This window comes from Dryas octopetala, chromosome 1 (genome assembly GCF_963921425.1).
Source record: "Dryas octopetala chromosome 1, drDryOcto1.1, whole genome shotgun sequence".
In the NCBI taxonomy this organism is placed as follows: Eukaryota; Viridiplantae; Streptophyta; class Magnoliopsida; order Rosales; family Rosaceae; genus Dryas; species Dryas octopetala.
In genome coordinates this window covers 24216334-24231440 of record NC_141366.1, presented here as the reverse complement: position 1 = coordinate 24231440, position 15107 = coordinate 24216334, and the positions used below count along the sequence as shown (strand labels likewise).

The window sequence follows — 15107 nt, the reverse complement described above, 5'->3', positions numbered from 1 at the left end:
ATTTGCAATGAGGAAGAGAGAGAGAGACAGATAGAGAGAGAGGGAGGGAGAGAAAGAGAGAGAAAGAGAAGATGGGAGAGTGGTGGGAGATGGTTGAAGATCGGCCGGCGCTGGAAAGATGGTTAGGGCTGGGACAGGTTGCAATCATGTTGGGGGAGGAGGGGTTATTAATTTTAATTTTTTTTTTTTGGACAGAGGTGAGGGGGTACATTATGTGTGTTCTTTAATTTTTAATTTTTTAAATTTGATTAAACTTTAAAATTAATATATTTGTTAAAGAAAGATGAGTGAGAAAAAACTTTAATTTTTATAATTTTTATTTAAGGGTAAAATAGGAAGTTTGGTGAAAAAATATGATAATTTAACAAAAAATATCACCTAGCTGTGAGCCTGTGACATTGGTACATAGTATAAAGTGTGGATAGTAATTAACAAAAAAAATTTGTTTGGGTGTTAAATGTAGACACTCCCTCTGTGTAGTATTTGTGCAAATTTCTCTTTATTTTTTAAGTGGAAATGTATTTTATTTTGAGAACTGATATTTGTACACTTATTTTTTTTTTTTTTTTGTACACCTCTATAATTTAATTTGTGAATTTATCAAATTAACACAAAAGAAATTTCCAAATTTGGGTATAAACTCGAACGTTTTATTGTCACAGTCTAATCGACCGTTTTTCTTTCTCATAATCTCATCAAACCCGACACTGAACAAGACAAGGAGGAGTAGCAAAACCTGCGCCTAAATTGATTCCTTTTGTTCGTTGACATTAATAAACAACAAATACCACATAAATTGAAGACAACACTCGAGCTTGAGCTCTTCATCTTCAAATTTCGCAGTTGGGGGACCATGGCTTCCTCTCATTTTCTTTGCCATAACCCCGTCTTCCACTCTTCTACCAATTTTTTCGGAAAGAGCAATCTCTCTTCGTTCAGGTCACATGGATTCTCTTCTTATCACTCAAAGTCCAGAAATCGAAGGACCCCAACTGTCAGAATCATGGTTTCTGCCAAACAACAAGTAGAGGTTGTACTAGAATGTCAATTCTTAGTTATGCTTCAAATTCAAATTGCATTTTCTTCAATTCTTGTTGTTTTTGTGATTATAGTTTTTTGGGCTTTCAATTTTCTTTATGTATAAATGCTTATGTTATAGTTATTTTTGGGTTGGTGGGTTCGTGACTAGATAAGGTACGATCCTGATGAAAGGATAAACAAGTTGGCAGATGAGGTGGACAGCAAAGCTCCGCTTTCAAGGCTCACTCTGTTCTCACCTTGCAAGGTAGTCTTTCTACGGCATCTTGCATTTTTAGAAAGATGGCAATTGTATTTTTCAATTCTGTGTTAATTTTGCAAGTTTATATTGTGCAGATAAATATTTTTTTGAGAATAACTAACAAACGGGAAGATGGGTTTCATGATTTGGCATCTCTCTTTCATGTAAGTTCCATCCAAATTTGTATCTGTTTGCTGCTATCATAATCTTCTTTAGGTCACATACATATAAAATATGAGTGAAGTGGAAAGTTGAAATTTATGCCTTGCTTTTTTTCTGGTATTGGGTTCACTTTTATTTTTACATATATTTATACCCCAGGCCAAATGTCTCCATGTTATTCTGTTATTGATTTTCTGTTTTGTGCCTGTAGGTAATAAGCCTTGGAGATGTAATTAAGTTCTCTCTGTCACCCTTGAAAACTAAAGATCGTTTGTCAACAAATGTGCCTGGGGTCCCCCTTGATGATAGAAATTTGGTAAGGCACATTTTTTTTGCCCTTCGTGTTGCTCCTAATCTTGGAAACATTGTGATTGGGAACCTTCTTTCTGCAGATTATTAAGGCCCTTAACCTCTACAGGAAGAAGACTGGTAGTGACAATTTCTTTTGGGTAAGAAGTGAGGCTTAGGTGATTTAGAACATTTTGAATATTCATTTGAGATTGCTTTGAATTTGGTGAACGTTGGGTGCTGTAAATAACTCAACATTTAAGGTCCATTGATTTTTTTTTTGTTTGGGCAGATTCATCTTGATAAGAAGGTGCCTACTGGAGCAGGGCTTGGTGGTGGAAGCAGCAATGCTGCAACTGCGCTATGGGCAGCAAATGAGTTTAATGGTTTTCTTGCCACTGAGAAGGAGCTCCAAGAATGGTCGAGTGAGATTGGTTCAGATGTTCCCTTCTTTTTCTCTCAAGGAGCAGCCTATTGTACTGGTCGAGGTGAGGTATGCCTTTGTCTTTGTCTTACAAAATCAGAGTGAGTCTGTTTCTTTTCATGTTTACATCATTCTAAGCGATTTCACAAATCACAAGATGGCTCTGCACATATAATCATAATTGATTTTCGTTTTCCCTAGAAAGTAGGCTATACTTCAAAGTTGTCCTTCTTTATTTACCTTGCTTTTTATTTGAAATTGGTTCATCCTTAGGTTAACTAGCGTTGACATTATATAGAGAGATTTGGTATGAGTTAAAGAGGCAAGACGTTTGTTAATTCTCATTGTTAATTATGAATGCAACAAAGTCGATGACACTTATATTTTATGCTTGCAGTCTCAATGGAAACTTCGGTTATTGGTTTGCTATAGGAGTTCTTTTCCTTGCTTTGATTTTTAGAAAAATTCATGATGAAAGCTCTCTCTTTTCACCTTGATATGGTTTTGAGACGTCTTTTTCACAGGGTATAGGATGGATCCTTGGAAAAAAAGGGTGGGTCATCTATGCGTTTTAAACCTGTGAATATTACTTGCATTCAGAGGGCTGATATTGTGGGTACTATCTTCTAGAGCTAATTTTCCAACTTATAATTCCATAAATGGAAATGGAAACTTGACTTTATTTTTCTTCTCTAATAATAAATAATCTGTATGCCTTTAATTGTTTTTATAAAGAACACACAGTTACATTCAAAATAATTAGTTGGGACATTTGGGGGTTGGTAGCAGAAGGAAGGGGAGGGTTACAGGGAGAGAAAAGGGCTTACGGAAGAGCTGGCGGGGTTCTATGGGCTATGTGGGCTGAGGTGGTACGTAGGGGGTGACTTAAACGCGGTACGATTTGTCTCAGAAAATCAAACAGGGGGAGCTGACAAGGACCATGAAGAGTTTCAATGATTTTTTACAAGATACAGGCCTTTGAGACCCTGATTGTTGAACGCTTTGTGTACGTGGTCAAATTGGTTTGGTGCAGGCTGGGCAGATTCTTTTAATTCTATAATGTAAATAAGAAAAAATTTATAATCATGAAGCTCAATATTTCAATTAGAAAGATCAAATAAATAGTTTTATGTTTTTTAATTTTTAAATATATGATAATAAAAGAAATAATTGTACCAGAAAAAAGTTCATAATTAACTTTAAGTTGTAAACTGGCATGTCGCTTCCATGTCTAGGCATGTCACTATGTTTTCTAGTGTTGTTTGGAAGAGAAATATTATTATTCTTAATTCCAACATGTATGGAACAATTTGACGGTTGGGCGCAATTTGTACTGTAATTTGCCTGTGTCCTTAGAGTGTCTTCCTGACACTGCCTTGAAATACTTGGAGAATTGTTTGTGCTTCATACCATGGTTCATATTCTGTGAGAGTTCCAATTTGAGTTCTGCTTTTGGATGTTCAGGTTGTTCAAAATGTTCCTCCACCAGTACCATTGGACATTCCAATGGTTCTTATAAAGCCCCTGCAGGCATGTTCAACTGCTGAAGTTTACAAGGTATTGCAGATTGAAGTGTAGCGAATGGATTATAAATAATCTGCATCAATATATTTCACCATCGTTTCTAAGTCAACTTTTTGATCTTTCAGCGCCTGCACTTGGATAAAACTAGTAAGGTTGATCCTTTAACATTGCTGGAGAAAATCTCAAGAAATGGAATATCACAAGATGTTTGCATCAATGATTTTGGTATGTATTCATGAAGGATACTAAGAGATGTGTTTTGTTTGTTTTTGGTTACAAGACACTTTTGTCTGTTTTAAAGCCTATTATAAGCTCATTTCCTAATAGTTGACTGAAAAAAAAAATTCCATTTCCTAATAGTTTATGTTTGGTTATAGGGATAAACTAAGAAAATTTAACATTTTATTACAGTGGGATATCTTGAGTTCAAATTCCTGCACCTTAGTCCTCCCAATTCTTGTTCCCATTTTTTTGTTTTTTTGTTTTTGGACTGAAGTTCTTGTATCCTTTAGTGGTGGGGGAGATCCACATGTTACAAGGAGTGCTAGAATATAAAACTATTGTTGGCCCAACATTTTAATACTTTAACACCTCATTTCTCTTATTTTTCCCTTATGTTTGAGTGCTTTCATTTGCTCTTCTTTTCCCTTATCTTCGAAAGTAGTTAACCTTTTCGGATACTTAAGCATTTCCAATTTTGTGCACTCTGTCTTTTTGGATAACAGGGTGCCTTTCATTTGATTTTTTTGGAGTTCTGGAACAGCCTTAGGCTTTATTGTAAGGACACTCTCCTCGATCTCTTTGGAACTTAACCTCTGGTTTTTATTTTTTATTTTTTTGCTTATGCTCGTCTTTCTTTTGTGAATATATTGACATTAAAAGGAAAAAGAAAGAAAAAGAAGTGAACCTTTACTATACTAGCCCTGTTCCCAGGTTGGGTGCATAAATGTTCAGAGCGATTCATTGTTTGATTGACTTTGAACTGTTTTACATCTTGAAGTGTTTTAGTACACATTGGAATTATAAATCATTATGTTCAAACATCCTTCCACTTGTGATGGTAATTCAAATTCAATGCATATGATTTTGGACTGGATTGACATTGTTCCAGAACTAGAGAAACCTGCCTGCTTTTGAAAGTAGGTCTCCACAGGGTCAAAATCGTTTCAGACTGCCACAGTTCCATCTTTTAACCAGAAATGACTGCATTTACAAGTTCTGTTTATTATGTTTTTTGCAGAACCTCCAGCATTTGAAGTTCTCCCGTCTCTTAAAAGATTAAAACAGCGTGTACTTGCTGCAAGCCGTGGACAATATGGTGCTGTTTTTATGTCTGGAAGGTACATTCATTGCAGCACCTGTTGACATAATCAATTAAACTCTGTCTTTACTCATTATATCATGTTAATATGTACATGTGAAATTTTACATGTTGATCTTCATCTGCATACTATCGCTTGCAAATGACAATGAGAAACCACCAAAGCATCTGCATCAGAACAAACCTTAAGGAATCCAGTCAATGATTATACAGAGAAAAAAAAAATGAAAAAGAAAATAGAAACAAACAAAGAACCATCCCAATTCAGATAACACAAGGGATAAATACCATGATCAAACCACAATAACATGCATGCATCATGCATATAAAACAACTTTTCATGTGCACAATATTTACCAAGTAATGGCATGTCTAAAAAGTGAAAACCACTAGCCAACTTTACATGCACAATATTCATATAGTTATGGGATTTAATTATGGTATTGGGTTTGATTTGGTTTTCTAAATCAAATTGGGATTGGTTTTAAAGAAGTTTTTTACTTGCTTTTTTTTGGTACATTATTTTTTACTTGCTTTTGACACAATATCATAATAACTGAGGTTCTATTTGTAAGTTCTGTATGCGCAAGTGTAGAAGCTGTAAAAAAGAAGGCTGCCAATATAAAAGAAGGGGAAGGAAGCTGCGAAGTGGCAGTCTCATTATTCTTATTTCCTTGAATTATATTAAATTAGACAACATATTTTGCCATGTATTATTGTCATTTTTACTCTTGCAAACTCACTTCCATCATTTTCATTCTCTCAATATTTTTGATACAGTGGAAGCACTATTGTTGGGATTGGTTCTCCAGATCCTCCCCAATTCGTATATGATGACAATGAATACAAGGATGTGTTTTTGTCAGGTCAGTCTAATGTACTACTATATCTGATATTTTACAACTTGGTTGTATCAGTATTATTTTCAGAGTGTCTTTTTTTTAAAAAAAAAAAAAGATTATCTTCAGAGTGTCATATCAATCACTAACACTCATGATATTAAAGTAATTCATCAAAAGCATGCTTTAATAATTGTGGCTGATTGCTGACCTAAAAAAGAAAGAGAGTAATTGTGACAACCAACTTGCTAAAAAAAAAGAGTAATTTTGGCGAATTTTATCATGCTACCCTATATCAGTTTAGAAATATAAACCATGAAGCAGGTAGCTCAAGCTGTCATCTGAATCATTTATATATGTAGAAAACCCTAGCTTGACATCCGTGCAAGAGAAGTTGATGTATAGTATGTCTATACGTACGTGAAAAGTTTCCCTCTAACATTAATCATTGACTATTTTACAAGGTAGTAGAAACTAAATTGTGTCCTAAGAAGTCCGCGTTTTAAACTGTTACAGAAACACATTAAATTAGGAAACATTTGTATGATGTACATGTTAAAATTCATTTTAAATTTTGAATTATAAACACTAATAAGAGCGTTGAAAACTGGGTGAAATTGAATCATTTCTTAGGTTTGAAGTGCCAAATATCAGAAAAATGGAAGCTCGTGTTTCGTTTTTAGAACCAGTATAAATATTAGATATGGTCACACAGGAAGCAATTAGTCTCTACATGAATGTTCGGAGGTCACTAATCATAAGTTACAGGCAGATTTGGATCCCATTAATTGAGTTGACTTGAATATGCATTGCTGTCTACAAACAGTGAGTGTTCTACCCCTTAAATATCTATGCTTTATTCTCTATTTCATGCCTAAATCCCCTAGTATTAAGGTAATCCACATCAATGGTCTGACGAAAGCAGAAATTAATCTTCATGAAAACATCATGTTTGATAAAATGGTATCAGTCTGTCCCCAGCATAATACACTAGGGTATACTTTGTGTGTGAATTAAGTCGAGCCATGAATTGCGACATTGGAGAATATCTTGAGGTCCCATTTACTTTCCAAATAAAAGTGAGGATAGAAGGCACTGTTGTGTGAAATGCCTGTGCAGCTTGTGGTGAAAATAGCCAGAGAGAGACCATGGAATGGGAAAATTAATCACTTGATGGATGGCTGTCTAAAGTTTTTTCAATGGCCTATTTTGTTGAAATAATTTTATACTTGATGGAATGAACTGGAAAAGGTTATATATAAAGATTCTTTTCTGGTATGTCAAGGCTTGTTTCAAATCATGGTGTTTTTTCTTGGAATTCTTATATGCAGAGGCCAATTTTCTCACTCGTGAAGAAAATCACTGGTACAGAGAACCTGCTTCGAGTAGTGCATCATATGGCTCATCCTCTGAATTCTCCCGATCAGTTGAGTGATTTAATCACTTGTGAGAGAAAATTGAGATCATTTTCCTATAATTCAAGAGGATCAGGAATGACTGAGGATGAAGAGCCACATTTTTTTATGTAAATTATGACAACTTCTCAACCATTGATTCTATAAAGTACTTTTTATGGTTAAAATTGAATCTCATAAGAACTATTGCTTTGTAAAAAATTTATTTATACTGAGAATAATAATACAAAATGTTGTGCAAGTGTCAATTTTCTCTCTCCCAATGAAATATTTAGATTTAATTTGCTTCCAAAAGAACAAAAATACATTCAACCAAAACACAAAATTGTTCAGCATGTGTTTGAGCTGGAGAGGGATAGTGCAGACATGTTTGTCACTTATTGGCTTCTTAACAGGCGATGAACAATACTTAAAACTTCAAGATCTCTTTTCTCTTTATGGGTCTCAGCTCTCTTTCATTGTGGGTCTCTGTTAACTCCGTCCAAGAGCTGGAGATTTGAAGAAGTTGATTGTTTGTGGATAAATCCACCTGGATTCATTGGACCAATCAGATGCTCACACGTGGCCTGATGAGGGCTTACTTGGCACTCTGACTTTTCAACGGTTGACTTGGTCAAACCAATCATCCAACTCATCACTCCAGCTTAGCAACATGTGACCACAAGCTCAACAACGGTTACCTTGTTCTTGCTTGTTTTTGCCTCTCCACCTTCATCTGTTCATCACTGACTTCATCATCGGAGTGTAGTTGGTTGGTACCACACTGGTGCTACTTCCTTTGATCCTTGTTCATGCAAGTGACATCCTTCAAGACACATCAGCAAGCTGGATCATCACAAACACTCCAGATCATTCACAAGAAGATCAAACAAGAAGCCAAGTCCATTGTTTGAAGTTGTTGCATCATCGTGCAGATTTTTGCATTAACACTGTTGATGAAGAATTCATCTGGATGAGTTCATCATTGGTGGAGGATAGAATATAGTGAGGTAGCTGTGAGGTTGTGACTGTTTTTATTTATTTATTAGAAAATTTGGATTAGATACCAAATTTCACTAATGTTTTAGAAAAACTGAAATGCTCAATATTTTTTAGTTTGACTACTAATTTTAAATGTTGCTTTTTAGATTAGGTCACAACTTTCTTTGTCCGCTTGCCTAAGACCTTGTACAATTATCAATATATCCTTTTTACTATGTGAAATAAATCTTATGCAAGAATATCAAAAGCAAACTGAAATTGAAAAGAAAATATTTTTAGGGGGTTATGTTTTTTAATTTTCTTTTTGAACTGCATAATTATGGATAATTATTTGTAAAAAGTATTTGTAAAAAAAATATTTTTGAACTGCACAATTATGGATAATTATCGAATGCTCTTTAAAATTTAGGGGGTTATGTTTTTTAATTTTCTTTTTGGATAATTAGTCAGATGTTATTATTGAGTTTCTTGGAGATTATTGAGGTTTATAGGTTTAGAGTATGTAGCACTCAGTAATGGTATCAAGCACTCGACAGTGACTTTTATATAACAGCTGAACACTTCTTCCTCCGCCTAGTTGAAGGGTACATACGCGACCGGTGCACCTTATACCTTCTTAAGGTGTAGAATGAGGTTTGTAAAGACTGCATGTTAGGTTTTTATTCCGGGATTTTGAGCTCATCTCAAAATTCCGGAGTTAAAACCTAACATAAAGTCGACAAACCAATGCCGAGCTCTTGGGAGAAGAAGAAAAAGACACTGCCGAGCACAACTTCATATTTAGTTGTGACAGTTACAACTTCAGATTCAGTTGTGACTACAAAACAATCACAACTAAATTGTGAGACAGTCACAGTTAAGTTGTGACTTGATTGAATTTTTTAAAAACAATTATACTACAATGTAGTATAAATAGAGGTTAAAGCAATTATTTTACACAAAATAATAACTAATGTAGTGGTGTGAAATGTTTCTTTCAACTTATCATGACAGTCACAACTAAATTGTGAGATTTGACTGAATTAATTTTTTTTTTTTAAACTGTACTATCATATGGTATAAATAGAGTTCAAAGCTATATCTTTACACAAAATAATAACTAGGGTAGTGGGGGAAGGTGTTTCTTCTTCATACATGAAAGAGGTATGAATCCCTTCCATGCCAATTTGTTTTTGTGTGGTTGTTTGAATCCCTTCCGAGTGGTCGAAAGTGGTGGCCGATGGTTGGGTAGAAGTGGTGGCCAGTGGCTAGACGGAGGTGGCGGGTGAGTGACTGCAACCCTTCAGGCTGAAGAAGAATTCGACTCTCCCACAGCCTCAATATCTTGTTTTGTGTCCGACTCTAATATGGCTTCTTGTATACCCGAACCCAAGACAAACTACAAACCATGAATGGTTGCATAAAACTCAGTATCACGCGGTGGAAAACGCCCAACCAATATAATGGAAGTGGTTGCCACCACACCACCATTATTATCATGAATAATAGGCCCCACCCCGTAAGCACCCGCTACATGACAGAGAGTCCCCATCGACATTGATTTTGTATATGCCCACTGGAGGCTTCTGCCACCTTATTGAGGAGTGATCCAATGCACCAAGTTCGCATGCGCAATCCGAAATTCATCATCCAAGCCCAGCAATTTATGATAATGTTCAGCAACACCAAAAATTTTGTTGTTAAAAAATGGTCATTTTGTGAGTTCTACAGCCCCTAACACAAATACGCAAACTAATGTAGCTCTTTAGTTGAGAGAACAACCATAGCATAACGGAAAAGATAAGAAAATCGTCCTTGCTGCCAAAACCCTTAGGTCGCTCAAAACTGGGAGATCCCATACAGCCCGAGCATGCGGACATCCCTATAACACATAAGGCATTGTATTAGGTTCTTGATTGTTAGATATTTACCTTAACGCCAATCGTTTTGCTTACATAATATATGTTGTAGATATTTCTATCAGTCAAGGGTAAACTTGTCTTTTATGTCACAACCTCCATATGCATGTTATATATATGAGAGTTGCTATTTGCACACTTTTTTTTTTTTCTTTTTGCACACCCTTTCCTCACTTTTTCTCACTTCACACCCCCACACTCCTCCAACAATTAAAATTTCTCATATACACACCATTCCCAATTACCAAAATATACTTATACACACCTCTCCCAAAGTTTTCACACCCCTGAAAACCAACACACACCCCCCACCCCGACACCTCCCTCAACCACCCCCACCGCCAGCAAGGTCGCCGGCGGCTCAACCCTTCCCTTCCCTTCTCTCTCCCTCTCTCCTTTCCTTTCTCTCATTCCATTTTTCTTCTTCCCTCTGTCTTTTCTCTATTTCCCTCTCTCTCTTTCCATACACAGCCCACCCCCTCCCTTGCTCCTCCCCCCACCCAACTTGCACACATGCATGCAGAGCCGCCAAGACCACGCCGACCACCCAACCTACCCAGCTTGCCGAAGAAGAAAACCAAAAAAATAAAATTTGCAAGTGGTTCAGCGGACCAGTGCCGAAACCGATGGTTTCATTCGGTAGGTACCCGCCAAATAATCCTATTCTATTCGGCGGCTACATGCCAAATGAAACCACCAGTTTTGGCGCTGGTCTGCCGAACCACCTGTATATATATATTTTTTTGGATGTTTGGGGGGTGGCTGGGTTCCTTTCGCCGGGGTGGTCGCCGGAGTATGTGGTCACAGAGAAAGAGAGAGAGAGAGAGAGAGAGAGAGAGAGAGAGAGAGAGAGAGAGAGCTAGAGAGAGAGAGAGAGCTAGAGGAGGAGGAGTGTGTACGTGCTGGGTGGCTGGGTTGAAAAGCCAGAGAGAGAAAGGGAGGGAGGAGAGAAGGGAAAGGTGGTGCAGCAGGGGAATGTGGTGCGGCAGGGGGAGGGGAGGGGGATGGCAGAAGGAGGAGGGGTGGTGGAATAGGTAGGGGGAAGGAGGAGTGTCGCAGGGGGAGGTGGTGCGGCAGGGGAAGATGGATGGGAAAGGGGAGGGAAGGGGGATGACTAATTTGGGAAGAAGAGAGAGGGGTGTGTAGTGTATTTTCACATTGGGGTAAATTTATAATTTCACTAATTAAGTAATAGGGGTGTGCAAAAAGAAAAAAAAAAAGGTGTGCAAATAGCAGCTCTCATATATATATATATTAATATATAGACCAAGAAACTAATATCTCTTAGTACTTAAACCCTAAAATGTTCCTGGTTGTAGGATTGATATATAGACAATATCAAATATGATAAGACCAGCATGATTTATCTTTGCTTAATGTCTAGGATAATCAGTCTCAAATTATCGGTGTAGGAACATTAGGAGAAAATCATGGGTGTCATCAGATGGTTCATTGAACGTGACACATAATGAATGCATGTAATGGAGTATTACACACTAGTCAACAAGAATTCAAAATTCATTAAGTCTTGGTAATACAATTGGTCCCTAGACTTGAGACACCATAGTACTGTAGGTTTGGTCACTATACTTTTACTGTATTATAATGTTAGGCTTCTAGAGTCTAGCAATAGGAAAAAATTGGGTATAGTCACTGGCATATGGGGACAAGTGTGTGTTCATTAAAGGATTTGTCACTCTTGGTAATAGGGAGATGTTCCATAAGGCTACCAATCTTTAGATTAAAGAATCTCTAGCCAGAGTACGTGATCAAGGAACAAACTCTTGTGATCCATTGGAATCATACATATAAGGAGTATATCTCAAGAATCATATTAAGAGTTGATGGAATTCCATATCTGACTATGATTCGAAACATAGAATGAAGGAGAGACTACATTGTATTGTAATCAAGGCTAAAAGGTTCTTTCCACTTCCAGTAATTAATCCGAGTAGCCATGACATACTACTAAGTGTCAATCTTGGCTTTGTGGAGACCAAGGACAAAATAGTAATTTTTTTAATAAGGTTTATTTAAGAATGTGTCTTAAACCCACTGCCGAATTTAATTAGAACCTACGAGATGTCTTAGGGTCACTGCCGAATTTAATTAGAACCTACGAGATGTCTTAGATTAAGCAAAATTCAGATCCACACAAAGCTAAACACAATGTCCATCAAAGAAAAATTAATTAGGCAAAGGAAGAACAATGACAATCCATCAAAGCATACACCTAAACAGATCAATGGTGATAAAAAACCGAGATGTGAATTATGATTACCATGGGGCGTAGAACGAAGGATTGAGAAACAAGGTGACATTGAGAGCAAAGGTTGCCACTGAGAAGAAAAATATTTCCTTGGATTTTCTTGGAAACCAAATAGAAACCAAATCGTGGTGAGAGAGAGAAACGTGAATGGAGTGAGACATAGAGAGCGGTGGACAATTTGGTGCATCTTAAAATGGATAACATCAAGTGACCTTATGGGAAAAAAGACCATTGACCAAAGCAAGACATAATTTCAAAACTCATTGACCTTATGGGACCCACAGTGCTTATTGTGCACTATGGAAAGGTTTTATTGATTTATATTGTATTTGTTTAAAAACGCTCTAGAGCTACAGTTGGTTAGTAAGATAATACAGTGCCAACTATCATTTTGGGCTAACTACACAACGTGATCTCATAATCTGAACCGCTCATTTTTTAGTTCCCCATTCAAAGATCACTCTTACAAAAATCATTCAAATAAAAAATTATTTAGCCATTTTATTATCATCACAATCAATTCAATGGTTATATTAAAAAATTGTGTTCGTCTATTTATTTGAGCACAATTAGTTTATTAATAGTTGATTAAACAATTTTTGTGAGATCACGAAATTTTTTTAAAAGTATCCATGAAATTTATTGGGAGTTGGGGAAATTTTCAATTGCTTTCCCATTATTTGATTTTATTAAATTTATTTTTGAGGATTTTACGAAAATATCTATTTTAAAGGAAATGATTTTATTTCATAAATTGATTTAGCCTTTGACTTTATTTTGACCAAATTAAATTTTTTGTTTTCGAACGGATTTTTGTCCTAGTTGAAAAGGGCTTGGGACAACGAGCATGCAGACATGAACGAGGCACGAATCAAAACTACGGTTAACAATTTATGGGTGTTTTTATCAAAGGGTAATTTTGTAAATTCAGAAATTGGGTTTTGAAACTTAAAAACCCAAGCCGAGCCTATTTTCTCATATCTCTTCCCCAAACCCGTCACTATGTCACTCTTTCTTTCCTTTCACTATTTTCTCTTTCTTTTCTCTTTCCCCACGACCTCTCTCTTCGTGGATTCTTGCCGTCCAATGAGTGTGGCCGGCTACACCACCACCAAAGGCTTCACCTTTGTAAACTTGGTAACTTTGGTGATCTTTATTAAATCAATCAACAAGTATATACAGTACATATGTGAGCCATAATCCTACACAAACACAAGCTTGGTGTGCAAGTAAAAATTACAAGATATTACAATAGGAAACCTCTAGATCCTAGGAAACCTTGTCAACTAAGGAAACGTCTCTAACCGCCCTCCCCCCTTCAAACTGGGTGTTTGTGGATGAACAAGTTTGGCCCTAAGATGGAGATGACGAGGTTTAAAGAGTCCCTTTTTTAGGATATCGGTTGTTTGAACTGTAGATGGAACATAGAGGACACGATGGCTCCCAAGAGCAACCTTCTCACAGACAAAGTGCTAATCAAGCTCAATATGCCGAGTGCGAGCATGCAATACTAGATTCGCTACCAAGTACGTTGCACTAATGTTGTCACAATAGAGTAAAATGGGAAGAGACAAACGAACACTGTTGAGTGCTTAATTTACATCATTTTAGCATACTAACTCTCTCACTTAGAGTGCAAGAACTCAACATTTTTGTGTGTATTGGTTTTTTTTTTTTTTTTTTTTTTTGTATTTTGTAGGTAAAATGAAGCAAAGATAAAGAAAGAAGCTAAAAGAGTCATTTTTGGACATTTCCTAGTCAAACTAGGACAAGAAGAGAAATCCTAGTCAAACTAAGAAAGCTGAAATCCTATAGTAAGATAAGGATTCCTAGTCACACAAGGAAAGTTCAAAGCTTAAGGAAGAAGAAATCATCATTGTCCTAGGCCATTGGAAGAAGAAATCATCATTATCCTAATTGGACTAGGAAACCTAATCCTAGTAGGAAAATGAGTCCTAACTTTATTGGGAGTCATGATGAGCAAAACGGTCAAAGTTAAATCCAAGTTGGACAGAGAATCCTACCTCTACAAGGAATCCTAGTTGGACTATAAAAAGTGAAGTCAAAGTCAACGTACAAGTCAAGGGTTCTAGAAGCTTCTACAAGTGATTGGGCCTCAATACAAGCAATCATTGAAGATTGGGCCTCAATACAAGCAATCATTGAAGATTGGGCCAAGAGAAGCATTCGCACAATACAAGGAGCCCATATGGAGGTGGCACATGGAGACCTTGGGCTCTAGTGATGCCGCAAGCCTATAGGGAGCCTAGAAGCTTCCCTTGCCGCAAATTACAAGGAGCCTTACCTTATGGTGCAAGGAAAATCTTTTCCTTTGCTCACTTAGGACTCTCCATCGCCTTACTCCTATATAAACCCCCTTACTCCCTCATAATTCAGCATTTATGATTTTCTGCAAACTTTAGAGAAAGGAAGAGAGAGAGAGAGAGAGAGAGAGAGAGAGAGAGAGAGACGCAACAAGAAGTGAGGAGCAACCCTAGCCGCAACCTAGCCCTAGCCTTGCCGCAGCTTCCTTGCTTCTCCCTTAGCCTTGCTGCATCCTTCTTTGTGGTTTTACATGCTTTCTTCTCTTGTTTTCTTTATTTTAGTTGTTTGATTTAGTTTAGATTTGTTATTGACAATGGATTAATAATTTATTTATGATATGAATATTTGGTTTCTGAATTTCATTATAGTTTAGTAATTGTTC

At 36.6% G+C, this 15107-nt stretch overlaps 1 protein-coding gene across 2 annotated transcripts; it reads left to right on the top strand.

Annotated features, from left to right (window-relative positions):
* Positions 1-685: 685 nt before the first annotated feature.
* Positions 686-7493, top strand: LOC147299322 (4-diphosphocytidyl-2-C-methyl-D-erythritol kinase, chloroplastic-like). Of its 2 annotated transcripts, none has more exons than XM_086241854.1 (11): positions 686-1030; positions 1190-1285; positions 1375-1443; positions 1653-1757; positions 1834-1890; positions 2022-2222; positions 3618-3710; positions 3803-3902; positions 4918-5017; positions 5779-5864; positions 7169-7493. In XM_086241854.1, exons 1-11 carry the CDS (start codon positions 854-856, stop codon positions 7270-7272), a joined length of 1188 nt encoding a protein of 395 aa, XP_086097980.1. In that variant the 5' UTR covers positions 686-853; the 3' UTR covers positions 7273-7493. The 2 variants fall into 2 exon arrangements, with proteins under 2 accessions (XP_086097980.1, XP_086097989.1); XM_086241863.1 differs by lacking the exon at positions 7169-7493 and adding an exon at positions 6471-7096.
* The last annotated feature ends 7614 nt before the right edge of the window (positions 7494-15107 follow it).